General features: G+C 45.8%; 1 protein-coding gene across 9 annotated transcripts in view; it reads left to right on the forward strand.

Annotated features, from left to right (window-relative positions):
• Positions 1 to 1107: 1107 nt before the first annotated feature.
• The window catches only part of ZNF532 (zinc finger protein 532), a 33848-nt gene continuing 20446 nt past the window's right edge, over positions 1108 to 14509 (forward strand). Inside the window, exons 1-5 of one of the 9 annotated variants that reach the window (XM_050986660.1) lie at positions 1108 to 1255; positions 1728 to 1876; positions 3483 to 3592; positions 4534 to 4687; positions 10573 to 12932. In XM_050986660.1, coding sequence (XP_050842617.1) covers positions 4618 to 4687; positions 10573 to 12932 — 2430 coding nt within the window. In that variant the 5' untranslated portion in view covers positions 1108 to 1255; positions 1728 to 1876; positions 3483 to 3592; positions 4534 to 4617. Of the gene's footprint in view, positions 1256 to 1409; positions 2004 to 3482; positions 3593 to 4533; positions 4688 to 4748; positions 5322 to 9525; positions 9624 to 10572; positions 12933 to 14509 lie in introns of those variants that run through there. The other 8 variants (XM_050986661.1, XM_050986663.1, XM_050986659.1 and 5 more) reach the window with 8 other exon arrangements.

Consider the following 14509-nt stretch of genomic DNA (forward strand, 5'->3'; position numbering starts at 1 on the left):
GCTTGTCCAAGCTGAATTGCATGACCCATCTTTAACATTAAAACTAGTGCACAAATCCACTTTTATATAATCTAAAAATTGATTTATTATATTAAAATTCAAATCAGTAGAACCTATGTTCTGCTGCTGTTTTGGTTAATTGGAATAAGTCAGAATTTTTATGTGGAGGCAGGATTGGAGCAGCCAGAATATGGCACGATGGGTAATTTCCTGTCCTACCGATACCTGCGGGCACAGCTACTGGGGCAGCTTCCCAGAAGGAGCTGTGCTTGTGCAGAACGCATTTGGGATTCTGCTGCCTTCCTAACAGGCTCCTAAGAGACGCTAATACACTAGATGCTAATGCACTAATATACATTATTTTATCTAGAATATTTAGTATACTGTATGCCCATAGCGTAAATTTGAGACGGGTGTTATATTTAAAGCTTCAATAAAGCCATTTGCGTGCAAAACTTGACATTCTGAAAATGGTGCTACACGGTGGTACTGGAGAGGGCGGGATCCCGTCCTGCCGTTCCTAGCAATGGCGATGCCGCCAGGATGCTGCGCAGCCAACAAAGGCGGCCGGTCAGAGGCAGTGCGCGGGCCGCAGGCGCTGCGCAGGCGGGCCCGAGAGTGCCCGGGTAACGAGATGGAGAAGGAAAGGCAGCATCGCTCCGGGACACGGTTCCCGGCCGCGCCCCGGGACCTGGGGGGGTGACCCCGGCCGGGCCCGGGCACAGCGGCCGCAGAACTGGCGGAGGGGCTGAACCGCCAGAGCTGGCAGCGTGTGGCTCCTCCCGTCCTTTGTTGGCCTGCAACCGGAGCAGCGGCCGCGGGCTCATTCCCCGACTGCCCTTCGCGGCCTGAGGCGCTCGGGCACGGGGAGAGCCCGGCGGGCCCCGGGGAGCGTCTCTCACAGCACCCGGGCGGCGCCGGCTCCGGCGCGGAGGAGATCGGCCCCGGCGGCCGGCGCGGTTCTGCCCGCCGGCACCGCTCGGAAACCCCCCCGAGCTGTGCGGGCTGCGGGAGGCCGCGACCCGGCCCCGGCCCCGCGGCGCTCGGCGGCCCCGCAGCCTCCCCGCCCCCGGCACTCTCCAGGGAGCCGTTCCACACGGAATCACACGGGAGCGTCTCCCCATCTGTGCCGCCGAGCACCCCCACCCCCACCGCCCAGCCCCGCAGCCTCCTGCCATTATGTTCCTCCGACGCGGGGCCGGGCCGCACCGCGGGCCGTAGCCCTCCCCGAGCCCGCCGGCTCCGGCCGCAGCAGGTGTGTCGCATGGGGACCGGAGGTTGCATGCTATGGGGTCGCTTCCTCCCGGCCTGGCGGCGGCCGGAGCCTGGCGGGCACCCGTGCACGGACTGCTCGGGCTGGCGGCTCCGGGCCGGCCGGGCGGGGGCGGATCGTTCTCCCCGCCGCCGAAGGGGCCACGGCCTCTCCTCCCCGGCCGTCCCCAGGGTTCGCAAGGCCCGCTCGGACAGGGCCAATTCAGGCCGGGAGCGCGCAGACCCGCGGGGAGGTGCCCGGTGCCGCGGCAGCCCGGAGGAGGGAGCGGCCCCCCGGACCGAGGGGCCGAGGGAGGGCCGGCCGCGGTTGCGGCCGCAGCAGACTGTGTAGGGAAGACGGGCCGAGGCAGCGGAAGAACATGGTGGTTCTCCCCAGAACGGGGTGGGGATGAGGGATGCGAAGAAGGTGTCTCCGCAGGGAGGGGTGCAGGGTTGTGCCCGAGACCTCTGTTCAGTTGCAGGTGCAAGCCAGGGGCAGAGGGGCTTTGTCGGGGTCGCCCACCCAGCCGGAGGGAGCCCTGCAGAGCAGCATCTCCCGCAGCCTCCGAGAGGAGGGGGTTTCAGCGCGTAGGCGGAGGTGGTTACTGGTGTTCCCAGAGCAAGGGTGAGTAGCCAAGAGGAGAGGGGTGGCTTCTGTCTCGGTCTGGGTGCCTGTCAGCCATGCAGGAGGAAGGCCCTTGTGTGGCCGAGGTGAAGGGGAGCGGGCAGGACCAGAGCGGCCACAGGCACAGGTGGGTGCGGACCCCCGGAGCGGCGTGGGCACCGCAAGGGGCTGAGACCATGGGCAGGCATCGCCTGAGAGGCGCAGGGCCGGGCAGGCGGTCGGTTCGCACAATCTCAGCGGGGTGGGAGCTGCGCAGAGCCTGACCGGGCCTCCCCAGCCGGCGGGTGCAAGCCGGGGGGGCTGCCCAGCCGTGGGGCTGCTTCTCAAGGCCTCCAGCATAGTCGAATTGCAAAAGAAAGAAAAAAAAAAAAAAAATCAGTGTAGCAGCCAAGTCGGTGCTGCGAGGAGGGGGCAAAGGAACTATTTTGTAGGCATCTTGCTGCTGCGGAAATGGATTTCTTGAGGGGAGGGAGGCGCATTTGTGGGTACTCTATAGTAATGCTGCTCAGAGCACAGAAAATGCCACTCGGGCGGCCCCAGATAGAATGAGGAGTGGGGAGGGCAGATGGGAGAATTCCTTGATCGGGCACCCCATGGCCGTGGGCATGAAGGGGCAGATGTGACGTGTGCGAGTAGCCACCCCTCATCTGGGGGAGCAGAGGGGCAGCAGCCCGGGTTAGCAGCCTGTCTCCCAGGGCTGTGGCCGAGCCTGCCTGGTGCTGCAAGAGAGATCCTATGAGGATTTTTATTGCAGTCTCTTTGTTAGCTACAGACAGGCACGCACACACAGCTCTCAGCCAGGTTGTGGGAGGTAAGTGGGGGAGGCGAGCAAGGGAGTGTGTGGGGGGCTCTGGGGAGCAGGGGCCGCGTGGGCCGGGCAAGAGGGGAGCCGGGGCACCGGGCTGTGCCGGCCCCACGCCACACAAAAACCAGCCCCTGCGATTTTCAGGGTCTTGTTGGCAACTCAGCGAGGGTTGCCATAGCTTTTTATGTAGGGTGACCAGAACCGGCTGGAACTGGTTTGAGGCAGATCAGCTCCTGAACACAATGCAGTCACTGAGCTACTACACTGGGATAGCTTCCTCCCTTCATGGCAGCCAAAAGCAGAGGAGCTTGCAGAAAGATACCATCCCAAAACAGTATGTGAATGCACACTTTAGACACACAGTACTGGTATGTGGCTAACGTAGTCATAAAGGGTTCTGTATGTAAATGTACATATTTGCAGTAACTGAGATTACTTTGGCTTTTTGTGCCTTTTTATGCTTAAGGAATGGGCAAGAGCTGAGATTTATGACCCTTACTAAAATATTTTTGCTTTGCAAGGGTGGGACACTGGTTATACAGTCTATTTTAAAACTGAACTAAATAAAATGGATTGAATTATTTGTAATTGTAGATATGCTTGTGACTGAGGATGCTTTGCATGCTGTTTTATTTACAGGGTGCTGTCTTGTGGTTTGCTTCCTTAGGAAACATTAATGGGGGGGGGGTTGCTGTGCCTTTCTCTAAGGCCAGAAGGAAACAATATTGTTGCAGAATTGTGCATAAAAGCATTGAAAAGATGCTGTAAGGCATACTCATTTTCCCTTTTTTTTTCTTGTAGGCCTATTGATTGGGGCTGCCTTTAACCCTTTGGTGTTTGCAGAGGTAATGCGGCTGTGGCAGTAACTGAGCACTGGCTAAAAAAATCCCTCAAAGGTCAAGGTTCACAAGGTGAGACGTGGTGCTTTGGGCTGAATAGAACAATAGCTTGGAGTTACATCCTGATTGCACACTTGGCACATTAGGAAGGAGACAATTGTTTAAGCGTTAATGAAGAAATGCTATTAAGGTACTCCAGTTTTAAAAGGATTAAAGCTATTATTTGTAAAGACTTACTGGTATCTTGGTTAAATACAGTATTTTCATTGAAATATATCCAGATAAACTTTTTTTTCACAGTGTAGTGTTAGGAATAGGCCTCTGAATGACAATCATGAATTGCCGACCAGTTGTGGCAGGGAGCTGTTCTGTGCTGTATTAAGAGACTCACACATGCAGGATTTGCTGTCTGATTATTTACACGTTGTTGTTTGACCACATCTCAGTGACCCAATACTTGTTCTTTAATTAAGGTCTTCAGTGTTAAACACGTACTTAATATCGCCTAAAGAGAAAAAAACCTGTGCAAAAAAATAGTATGGATAGCTTTTCTTAAACTTTTGTAACCTGGGGAGGATTTTGCAGCAGCAGAAAGATGTATTTTGGGGGCTGGATGGAGCTCCAGTGGTGTGAATTATAATATTGTGCATAGGAAACTGGTTGGGCAGTGCAGCAGCTGCAAAGGGGTGACTGCTTTTAACTTAAAGCAGTGGATAATGGATAGAATTTTTAGTTTTTCTTTCTGAACTAGAAAATACAAAATGTGTACTTAGATTTGAGCTGACGTTTTTATCTTACAGTGAAATCTGAAGGAGTCAGAGAGAGGGAGAGGGGCAGAGAGAAGGAAGCAGTAATGAATCTAGCAAAGGGAAGAACAAAGGCTGTTAGAGCTTGCACAGTGGATCACTAAACATTTTGCCTGGGGGATTCTTTTGCTGGAGCTGTTACTTCCTATAACAGGAAATCAGCAACTCTAGAATCCTAACCAGTGTGATTTTTAAAAATCTTCCCAGTCCTGGCTGTGTTAGCTGGTTTGGTAACCTACAATCAAGATAATATGGAGGCAGAACATTGGAAATACTCTGTTGTGATGTGAAATGAGGGTCCTTTCCTCTGTGCTCAGCAGAACAGACAGTCCTAAAAGCCTTGAGAGGTTGTGGATACTGGGTAAGTTGTATGCTGGCTGCTGAGGCAGGGTGACAATACAAGGGAACCTTTTTGTTTCTGACTGCAGTAGATTACGTAAGGCACTGAGCTATTAGTTGTAGAAAAGTGAAAATAGTATACTAACATTTGGCCTGAAATTCTGGGTTTGTGAGCTTTACTGCAGCTGTGATAAGTTGTTTTTCAGGTTTGATAGAGCAGTGAATAGCTTTTGGTGGAGCAAAGTGCCTGACAGATCACTGTGCTGATTTCTGCTCCTGTTCTTCAGCATCAGGATGCAGAGGGTCTATATTTGACTATAGACGTCTGTGGCAGAATGATGCTGCAAACAGGAATTCATGTTGCATGCTAGGAATAGGATCTCTTCCTGATGAGGATGCGTGTTCTTTTCCAAGTGTCAGCTAAAATTCATATATTACACAAGAGCATCTTTTGGGATTTTTTTTTCCTTCTGCCAGAAGAGTAGGCAGCTTTAAAATTTTAAGTGACAGAATTCCTTGAATCTGTTTTGTTTGGGTTTTTGAATGCTATCTGTATTATGAATTTTTGTTTTTAGCAAAGGAGATTTTGAATTTGCAGGCATTTTTGGTGGCTGTAAGATGAGAAAACTGAATAGATGGAGTCTGCAGTGTTCTTGGTGAGTTATCTTTTTTCAGTCTAGTAATATCTGTAAACGCTCTTCATCAGGAGATTTGGATTGTGCACACAGGCCAGCTTTCTAGCAGCAAATGCTAATGCTGGAGGGCTGGTCTTCTGTATCAGCACCCAGGATCTCATTTTGCATTGGTCTCAGTTATTTGATCTTCAGAATGAGGGTAAGGATTTATCACATTCCAAGTCCCTTTGGAATGAATTGACTAACTGTTGTTTTCCTAGCCACATGCTTATGTGTTAAAATACAAATATGCAGCAGAGTACCAGGAATATATGTTCAGAAAAACCCAAACTTGACCCTAATGTCTCGGGCCTGCTTGTTGCCCTGATGGGCCTTGCCTGGCTGGGAGAGCTCCCTGAGAGGCTACAGTTGCTCCTGCTGTGCTTCGGCCACAGTTGTCATTCACTTCAGAAAAAGTACCTTAAAGGAAAGAGGTGGGAAGCTTGTGCCATTTAGAATGTAATTCCAGCCTGCATTCGTTTGGGCATCTCAACATTCTCTTCATTGTTGTTGTGCATCTGAATTATTCACGTGGTACTGCCCCAGCCTATTTTTCATGTAGAAGTACAAAATTAAGCCGTGATTGTAGTTAATTTCTAAGTAGACTGGAAAAAGAGTGGTATATAGATTTCCCTGCTTTTCAGGAATTCGTCTCTGTTTTAGGAGGGATATGGGAAGTAGGTAGATCCAAACCCTGGCCTGAATCTCTTGATAAATACAGGTGGTTTTCATGTGGCCAGCTGTAGCTGGGGATGTCCTGTTCAGCCCCATGCTGTGCATAAGGAGATTCCTTGCTCATGTGTTGAAACACCCCTGTTCTTTTTGCCAGCCAAAGGCTGATTGTCCTGAACTTTGAACTAGCTGTGTGTGGTTCTCTTCAAACTGTGCTAGCAGTGGCTCAGACTCCAGAAGATTCCCCTCCTCCTTCCCATCTTGTTTTCTCATACTCAAAGAGAACCTGAAATACCCAGTTCAGAAATTGATGTGTTGGACTACAGGATGAAGCTCCTAAGAAGTCATAAACTACAAGTAACACTATTTTGGCTGTCAGAATGGTGGATTAAGTTTTTTACTCATTGAGTCTTGAGCATGGAAGCAAATTGGATTTTCCCCTTTTTTGAAGGCAGGTGGATATGGTGTATAATATAGAAAAAGTAGGTTCTTGGGATAAATTTTAACTGTAAAACACCCCATACTTCACAAAGATGTTTATATTAGGATGGCATGACCTTACTCATGCTGGGGATGCTAAATGGATGCTAAATAAGACCGTTATCCTAAGAAATTGAAAATTCCTAGGGTAAGAATTTCTTTGCGTATTATAAAAGGAATTTCTGGGATTTGTGGAACTGGGTGTTTGTCTGGGTTTTGCAAAAGTAGACGGTCTTGGGCCCTTTGGTAGTGAAAAGGAACCTGTTCATTATGTATATAAGCATGAGAGCCATTGCTGACTGTGGTTGAAGTGGCCTCTTGCACATCCCACTTGCCTGCTGAGTATGTCAAACTAGGCAAGGCTGTGATTGGAGATGTGGTTCCCATTTCCTGAAGAAGGTTTTGTGGTTAGATTAGCGTATTGCTTTGTCTGTCCTTACAATGCTTGGCTTTCAGAGCAAATGACTGGAAGTGTCAGTCATAATTACTAATAACCAATGAACTGCTCATAATAATGTATTAAGATGAAGTTTGTCTAATGTTAGGATATATGTTACTGTGATTCTGATCGAATCCCTTATGTCTTCTCTACCTGATGAAATTTCTTATCACAACAATACAGAAACCAAAACCCCAAAACGTATGGTTTTATGCTGGTTAGACTGGTATTGCTCCCTGTATAGGCATTTTCTTCCAGAATGAGCTTGATGTTACTTAGGCATCATTACTCTTGTTTCAAAGTGGAGTAATTATTCCAGATTACTGGAGTTCTGCTCTGGAATAGTGTGTCTGCCTGGGAATCAGTAGAAGTAACAGACTAAGTCCTATATGTGGCTGTAACAGAACCAAGATGCTGCCATGTGCCAGACCCTGAAAAGAGGTTTCTCAGTGTTCTCACAGTGTTCTCATTTCATAAAACTGGAAGGAATGCTGGTGTTTTTGGAAGAACATGCAAAGGAAAACATCTTCATCCTACAGTGTGCACAGTTCTCAAATGTATGTAGTATAAAGAGCAATAAAAACAAGAGTTTAAGGCAGGTAAAGGAATGTAGTCACAAGAATGTGAATGCCATAGGTACGGGAAGATTAAATTTTGTGGTTTTCCTTTTTCCTTTGATAACAAATGGATTTGCTGCTGAGGGAACTGAAGTTGAGTAATTGTCCGAACAAAAGCAAGGAATTAGATATTTAGATGGGATTTGAAGGCAAAAGGTAGGAATTCAGTAAGGCAGAAAAGATGGTCTGGTCCAGTTAAAGCCGTATAAAGTTGTTAGACTTGTGGTTTAGCTGTTTAGAAGATCTGGATGAATAGGAAGGTGAGTGTCAAGGAGGAAGAGTTGGTTGGTTCTTCAAAGGTTAAGGATTAAATAAAAGAGTAAAAATTGAGCATGTATGACCATGGTTGTGATCCAGAAATTATAGAAGACTTCATTAATAGAAAATATTAATTGGAAAAGTATTGGGAAGGGATGAGGATTATTTGCCATTTCAGGAAATCTTGAAGCTGTTCTTGTACCTGATAGACAAAAATTAGGGGTCTTAGCAGTTTGCAGATAAGACCTGGCTGGGAGCTGCCAGGTTATTCTGTTTCCTTGTCTTCATTAGGCTGTTGAACTTCCCCAGAACGATTGTGATTGGACAGTTTACAATTGCTTGGCTTTACCCAGAAAAGCACCTTTTAATCTCAGCAACCGCTTCTAAGCAGTTTGGTCTTTCTGTGGAGATTGCTGGTCCTAATCTGCAGGTGTCCTGAAGCCAGAGCTACAAGACAAAACTGACTTGGAAAGTAAGAAAAAATGTGTATGTTTCTCTGGTGTGTTCCCCATCTCAACAGAGAACATGAAAGGGGAGGTTTGTTTTTCCTCATATGGAGAGAGTTTTTCCACCTGTAACAGGTACAGATAGAGGAGTTGAGGAGGAGTGATAACAATTCCATGCAGTAAAACAATATGTCAGTTCTTCAGAAGCAGCTGTTTGCTTCTAAGTCCTGCTTGTCCTGCTGGCTGCTTCTGCTATCAGAAGGCAGTTCTCATGGTCTGGTTCTTGTTTTGACATAATTCCCCAAGTGAGTGCTTCACTGGAATGTGGTATCAGGTGAACTGGAGTATAAAGGCTGACTGGGAGAAGCAAGGCAGTGGAACAGACAAGGAGTGCTTTGCTTTGGCTGAAATCTTTGCTATGTTCTTCATGATGTTCATAGGAAACAGAGGAGATGTGTTTCCAAAGAAACAACAACGTAGGAAGTCATGCATGTTTTGAGAAAGCATGAACACAAATAAACCACTGCTGGTTCACCCCTAGAACTTACTTTCAGCAAGATGCTGATGCACAGATACAGGGGTGGGTATTGTGATGGAAAAGATTCAGGGAAGCCATGTACTAAGGCTATATTCAGAATCTGTTATTTTACGTTATCTTCCCAGAAGTTCTCTCAACCACCATCAGAAAAGCAGAACTCAGAAACATTTCCCCTCACTGCTTTGTGGGTCCCTAGCTGTGTGATTCTGTTTGCCATATCCAGATTTTTTCCTTGTTATTTTTATCACTGAGTGATAAGTAAGCAAAGTAATGCTTGAATTTTTAAAGAAACTGGTATTCTGTATAACTTTTCTCAAGTATTCAGCGCACTTTTCTAAGAAATTACAGTTCCTGGAAAATCATTATTTTCTAGGGAACCAGGAGCTTGCCATATTTCTTCTTCTGAAGTATTTACAGGCATCATGTTAGCCCAGAGCAGCTTGTCTGGCAGCAGAGGTGTTGGTTGATTTTGATCTTGGACAAAAGGAGGAGTTTTATCCTTAAAGGAAAGAGTTACTAAAAGGTTTGTGGATGAAAAAAAAAAAAAAGGGAGGAATATGGCTAGAGTCCTGGCAGTTGGGGTGGAAACAGTTTATATACTGAATCTTAAGATGGGTGCCCTAGAATAGTGAGGAAGAGATTAATAAAATGGCCAGGTTAGACCTTCTCTTCCTTGTGTATCCCAACTGACTGTGTTTGTCTCCCTTTTTGTTTAACTTTCTTCTAACTTTTCAAGCAATGAGAGAAGTTCTTGATAAGGGCAGCAGTAGTTCTCAGTAAAGGACAGCTGTGTCTCCTCTGCTGGGCATACTTGGAGGAAGAGGAATTACGTATGTAAGCAGGCCTTCATTCATTGTTATGGGTAAATGTTAATTAAACTCCAGGGTATGTAATTGGAGGAAGTTTCAGACTAGGGACACTATCTAGTTTTTTTTGAGTTGTATGCAACAACTGTTAAAAGACACCTATGGACACATGTACAACCAGAAAGCAACTAATTAGTATCCCAGATTATGAGAAATTGTGTCAAAGCTTTATGTCAGTTTACATGGATTTGATATGCTTTGGTATCTGCAGTCTTTTCCATTTAATCCTCATAGAAACTTGCTTTGTGATTTTGATTCTATGCATGCATCTGTTTTTTTATTAAGAACTTCATAGGTTAGACAAAGGGTCCAAAACCATTAAGTGAACTGTATAAACAAATTTCCAAGCACTTCTATATTTATTTGAAGCTGTTTCATGAAATGTCTGTGTCTATTCCAGTATCTTTTAAAAATTTTCCTCAGTTGCCTTCTCAAAGTCCACAATGACTTCCAGGTAGCTATGTTGATGAATACCTAAGTCTTACAGATGTTTATTACTTTATCCTTCATTATTTTCGGGAAGACTCCTCAGATTAATAGTGCAACTGTTAAGGAAAGTCAAGACTTAGAGGAATTAGAAGTGTCTTGTGTTATTTTTATGCATGTCCGGGTATTTTGCAGTCTGGGTGGGTGAGGATAGGAGTGACTGTAGGAGAGGGAATAGGAAGAAAGTCATTGCAATTTGGGCCCAGAATAAAATTACCAGGTTACTATCTGCGGAGTTTATAAATTACTATAGTTCTTGGTATAATAATTCAACTGTACACTTGGACACTGTTTTGTAATGTATAATCTCTGGAAACATTACTTCAGAAGTGAAATAGCACTTCTTTGCATGGCAGATGTGAACAAGCGCTTGTTTTGTATAAGACTGGGCTACTAGAGCTTTAAGTGATGACTTTCTGCTTATTTTACAGATTTGCTTACAATCAAATACATGGCCATGGGGGATATGAAGACCCCAGATTTTGATGACCTTCTTGCAGCCTTTGACATACCAGACATGGTAGATCCCAAAGCAGCTATTGAATCTGGACATGATGACCACGAAAGCCACATAAAACAAAATGCTCACGCAGATGAAGATTCCCATGTCCCATCATCATCTGATGTTGGGGTGAGCGTCATTGTGAAAAATGTGCGTACTATTGATTCTTCCGAAGGTCTGGATAAGGATGGCCACCATTCCACAGGCAATAGCTTGCACAATGGCTTTCTAACATCAGCAGCTCTTGAGAGTTACAGTAAAGATGAAGGGAAATCACTTAAAGATGATGGGTCAGCTTCTGAGACTACACTGAAGGATTCAGCTTTTAACCAGTTCAGCCCAATATCAAGTGCGGAAGAATTTGATGATGATGAGAGAATTGAGGTGGATGACCCCCCAGATAAAGAGGAGATACGCGCAAATTTCAGAGCAAATGTCTTGGCAGGATCTCTATCGCAGCAGGAATATGACAAACTAAAGGCACTTGGAGGGGAGAACTTAATTAAATCTGGAATCACTGTTTCAAGTAGTATAGATAAAAATAAAACTGGTAAACGAGAGACAGAGACAAGCTCCATGAATTTAGGTGTATATGAGTCTTTTAAAACTCGAAAAACAGAGGACAAGTTGCTAAAAGACAGTTCTGAGAAGCTTCTTGAAAACAGGGTACTTGATGGAAAACTGAGTACTGAAAAATGTGACACAAATCTTGCCAGCATTTCCCAGTCCAAAGCGAAGTCATCAGCAAAGCTTTCATCCTGTATCGCTGCAATCGCAGCACTGAGTGCTAAAAAGGCAGCCACAGATAGCAGTAAAGATTTACAGTCTAATTCAGGAGAATCTTCTCCATTACCAAAAGACATGAGTGAAAGTCCCCGAGCTATTGAAAAATCTCCTGAGTCTCAGAGTCTCATTGATGGTGCTAAGAAGCCGTCTGTCAAACCACCTGATAGTCCCAGAAGCGTCTCAAGTGAGAACAGTAGCAAAGGGTCTCCGTCTTCTCCTGCAGGGTCGACACCAGCAATTCCTAAGGTTCGCATAAAAACCATCAAGACTTCTTCTGGGGAGATCAAGAGAACTGTTACTAGAGTGTTGCCAGAAGTTGATTTGGACTCTGGTAAAAAGCCAGAGCAGAGTGCTTCCATGGTAACCTCCATGACATCTCTCCTGTCTTCACCAACTTCTGCAGCTGTTCTCTCCTCTCCTCCCAGAGCTCCTCTGCAGTCCTCAGTTGTCACCAATGCAGTTGGATCTGCAGAACTTGCCCCCAAACAGGTCACCATCAAACCCGTGGCTACTGCCTTCCTGCCCGTTTCAGCAGTGAAAACTGCAGGTTCCCAAGTGATCAATCTGAAGCTCGCTAACAACACCACAGTAAAAGCCACTGTCATCTCTGCTGCATCCGTGCAGAGCGCCAGCAGCGCCATTATCAAAGCTGCCAATGCCATCCAGCAGCAGACGGTCGTGGTGCCAGCATCGAGCCTTGCCAGTGCCAAACTTGTGCCAAAGACAGTCCATCTTGCCAACCTTAACCTTTTGCCTCAGGGTGCTCAAACCACCTCTGAACTGCGCCAAGTGCTAACAAAACCCCAGCAGCAAATCAAGCAGGCAATAATTTCTGCAGCCGCCTCTCAGCCTTCGAAAAAAGTGTCTCGAGTGCAGGTGGTGTCATCTCTACAGAGCTCTGTAGTGGAAGCATTCAATAAGGTGCTGAGCAGTGTCAATCCTGTACCAGTTTACATCCCAAACCTTAGCCCCCCTGCCAATGCGGGAATCACGCTACCGACACGAGGTTACAAGTGTTTGGAGTGCGGTGACTCGTTTGCTCTCGAGAAGAGCCTGACCCAGCATTATGACAGGAGGAGTGTGCGAATTGAAGTGACTTGTAATCATTGTACAAAGAATTTAGTTTTCTACAATAAATGTAGTCTCCTGTCCCACGCTCGCGGGCACAAGGAGAAAGGCGTCGTGATGCAGTGTTCCCATCTGATCCTAAAACCAGTCCCAGCAGATCAAATGATAGCATCTCCTTCCAGCAATACTGCTGCAGCCATGCTCCAGAGCGCAGGGGGAGCTGGCACGCACTCGGTAACAAAGATCCAGACTGGCTTAACTGGGACAGTGATCTCGGCCCCTGCGAGCTCTCCTGTCATTCCAGCTATGCCGCTAGACGAAGATCCATCAAAACTCTGTAGACATAGTCTAAAGTGTTTGGAGTGCAATGAAGTTTTCCAAGATGAGACATCTCTTGCAACTCATTTCCAGCAGGCCGCAGACACAAGTGGACAAGTAGAGTATCCTATGTTTACATTCCAATGTTTCATCTATAAGCCTAGGAGACTTTGGATATGTTTTTACTTTCATTTAGCTGTTAATTATCTGAACCTCTGTGATTAAAATGATAAATGAAAACCACAGAAAGTCTTGCAAGCACTTACGTAGTGAATGTCAACACTTTTTAAATAAGACTTAGAATCTTTATAGGCCCTGAAGTCTGATATTGGCACTGTATATTTTGCTAAAATTTAGCATTAGCTTTCTTACAGCTGAACATGATAATACAGAAAATAATTGTGGGTATTACTAATCATATGTTAATGCTTCTTTCTGTGCTTTGGAATTTAACTAGCTTGTGGAATCCACTTAATTGGCACCCTCATTAACAGCCCGTCTATTCAACCTGAATGATGGCTCGAAGTGATTCATTCTAGATTGGTCTTCAGGTTTTAGAGTTTTCACCTAGTGCCCTAAGTGAGCGAGGCATTCCCTTCACATGCAGGGAGGGACTCAGGCAGTGACAAATGGCACACTGACTACTGACAGGAATGCTGCTGTTTGCCTCAGCTCTTCCTCCGAAAGTGCAAAGTGCTGTTCTCACTTGCACGTCTTCCTTTCTGTGTGACCATTGGGTTAGTTGGTTTGGTTTCTTTTCCTCTTACAAATGCTAATGAGTTCAACATAAAAACCATTTGAAAATTATTTACTAATGTATGTGGCCTGACCTGAAAGAAATACGTCATTCAATAAAACTTAATATTAATCAGTGTGCGATGTATTTTATAATCCTGGCAGAGTGAAGGTGGTTAATTAAATGATATGGTTGGATCTCTGTTGGGGTGTGCCAATTAAAAGGGATTCTGGTGTGTTTCAAAGCATTCAGGTGAGCTTGGTGCTCCAGCTTCTTGCTGCAGGGGAAGCTGAAAACCTGCAAGCATGCTCAAGACAGGAATGCCCCAGGAGTCTTTCTGGGAATCACACAACAGTGGATAGGCTAAAGATTTTTAAGTCCTGCAGTTAGGAAAAAAATGTACTAGTCCTAGGAGCACAGGCAGGTTCCTGTCAGGATCTGTTCACTACATGTAGGACCTATTCTGTACCACGAAACAGCTCCACTGCACCTACCACTACAGGTAGTAATGTAAAGAGATTTGCACGTGGAAATAACCTTGATTATGTGGCTGTGCCTTAGCTCCTCCCTTTAACTGGCTGGCAGAGTTAGACTGTAATTACCTGGATTCCAGGTGGAATGCCATGCAAGTGAATTTCTGTTTGTAAGATACTCCAAGTGTGCATACCTCAGGGAGTTTCCTTCAGCAGAACATGTCCATCCAAAGATGTTGCTGCAGTTCTGAACAGGATCTAATGGCTGACTGTTAGAGTATATTCTGCACCAACTCGGGCTAATTAATACTTAGGGTGTTTAGCTAACTGATTTGCTGATGCTTATTGGTTATAGATAATTTTTTTTCCCCATAATAAGCCCATTAGGTAACATTCCCTCTAAGGTCCAGTAGACCTTGCAAAAACCTGGTGGTTTTGGTACTGGAAAAGCAAGCAAGTAAGAAGGTGACAAGACAAACCAGTTG

Source organism: Serinus canaria, chromosome Z, assembly GCF_022539315.1.
Source record: "Serinus canaria isolate serCan28SL12 chromosome Z, serCan2020, whole genome shotgun sequence".
Taxonomy (NCBI): domain Eukaryota; kingdom Metazoa; phylum Chordata; class Aves; order Passeriformes; family Fringillidae; genus Serinus; species Serinus canaria.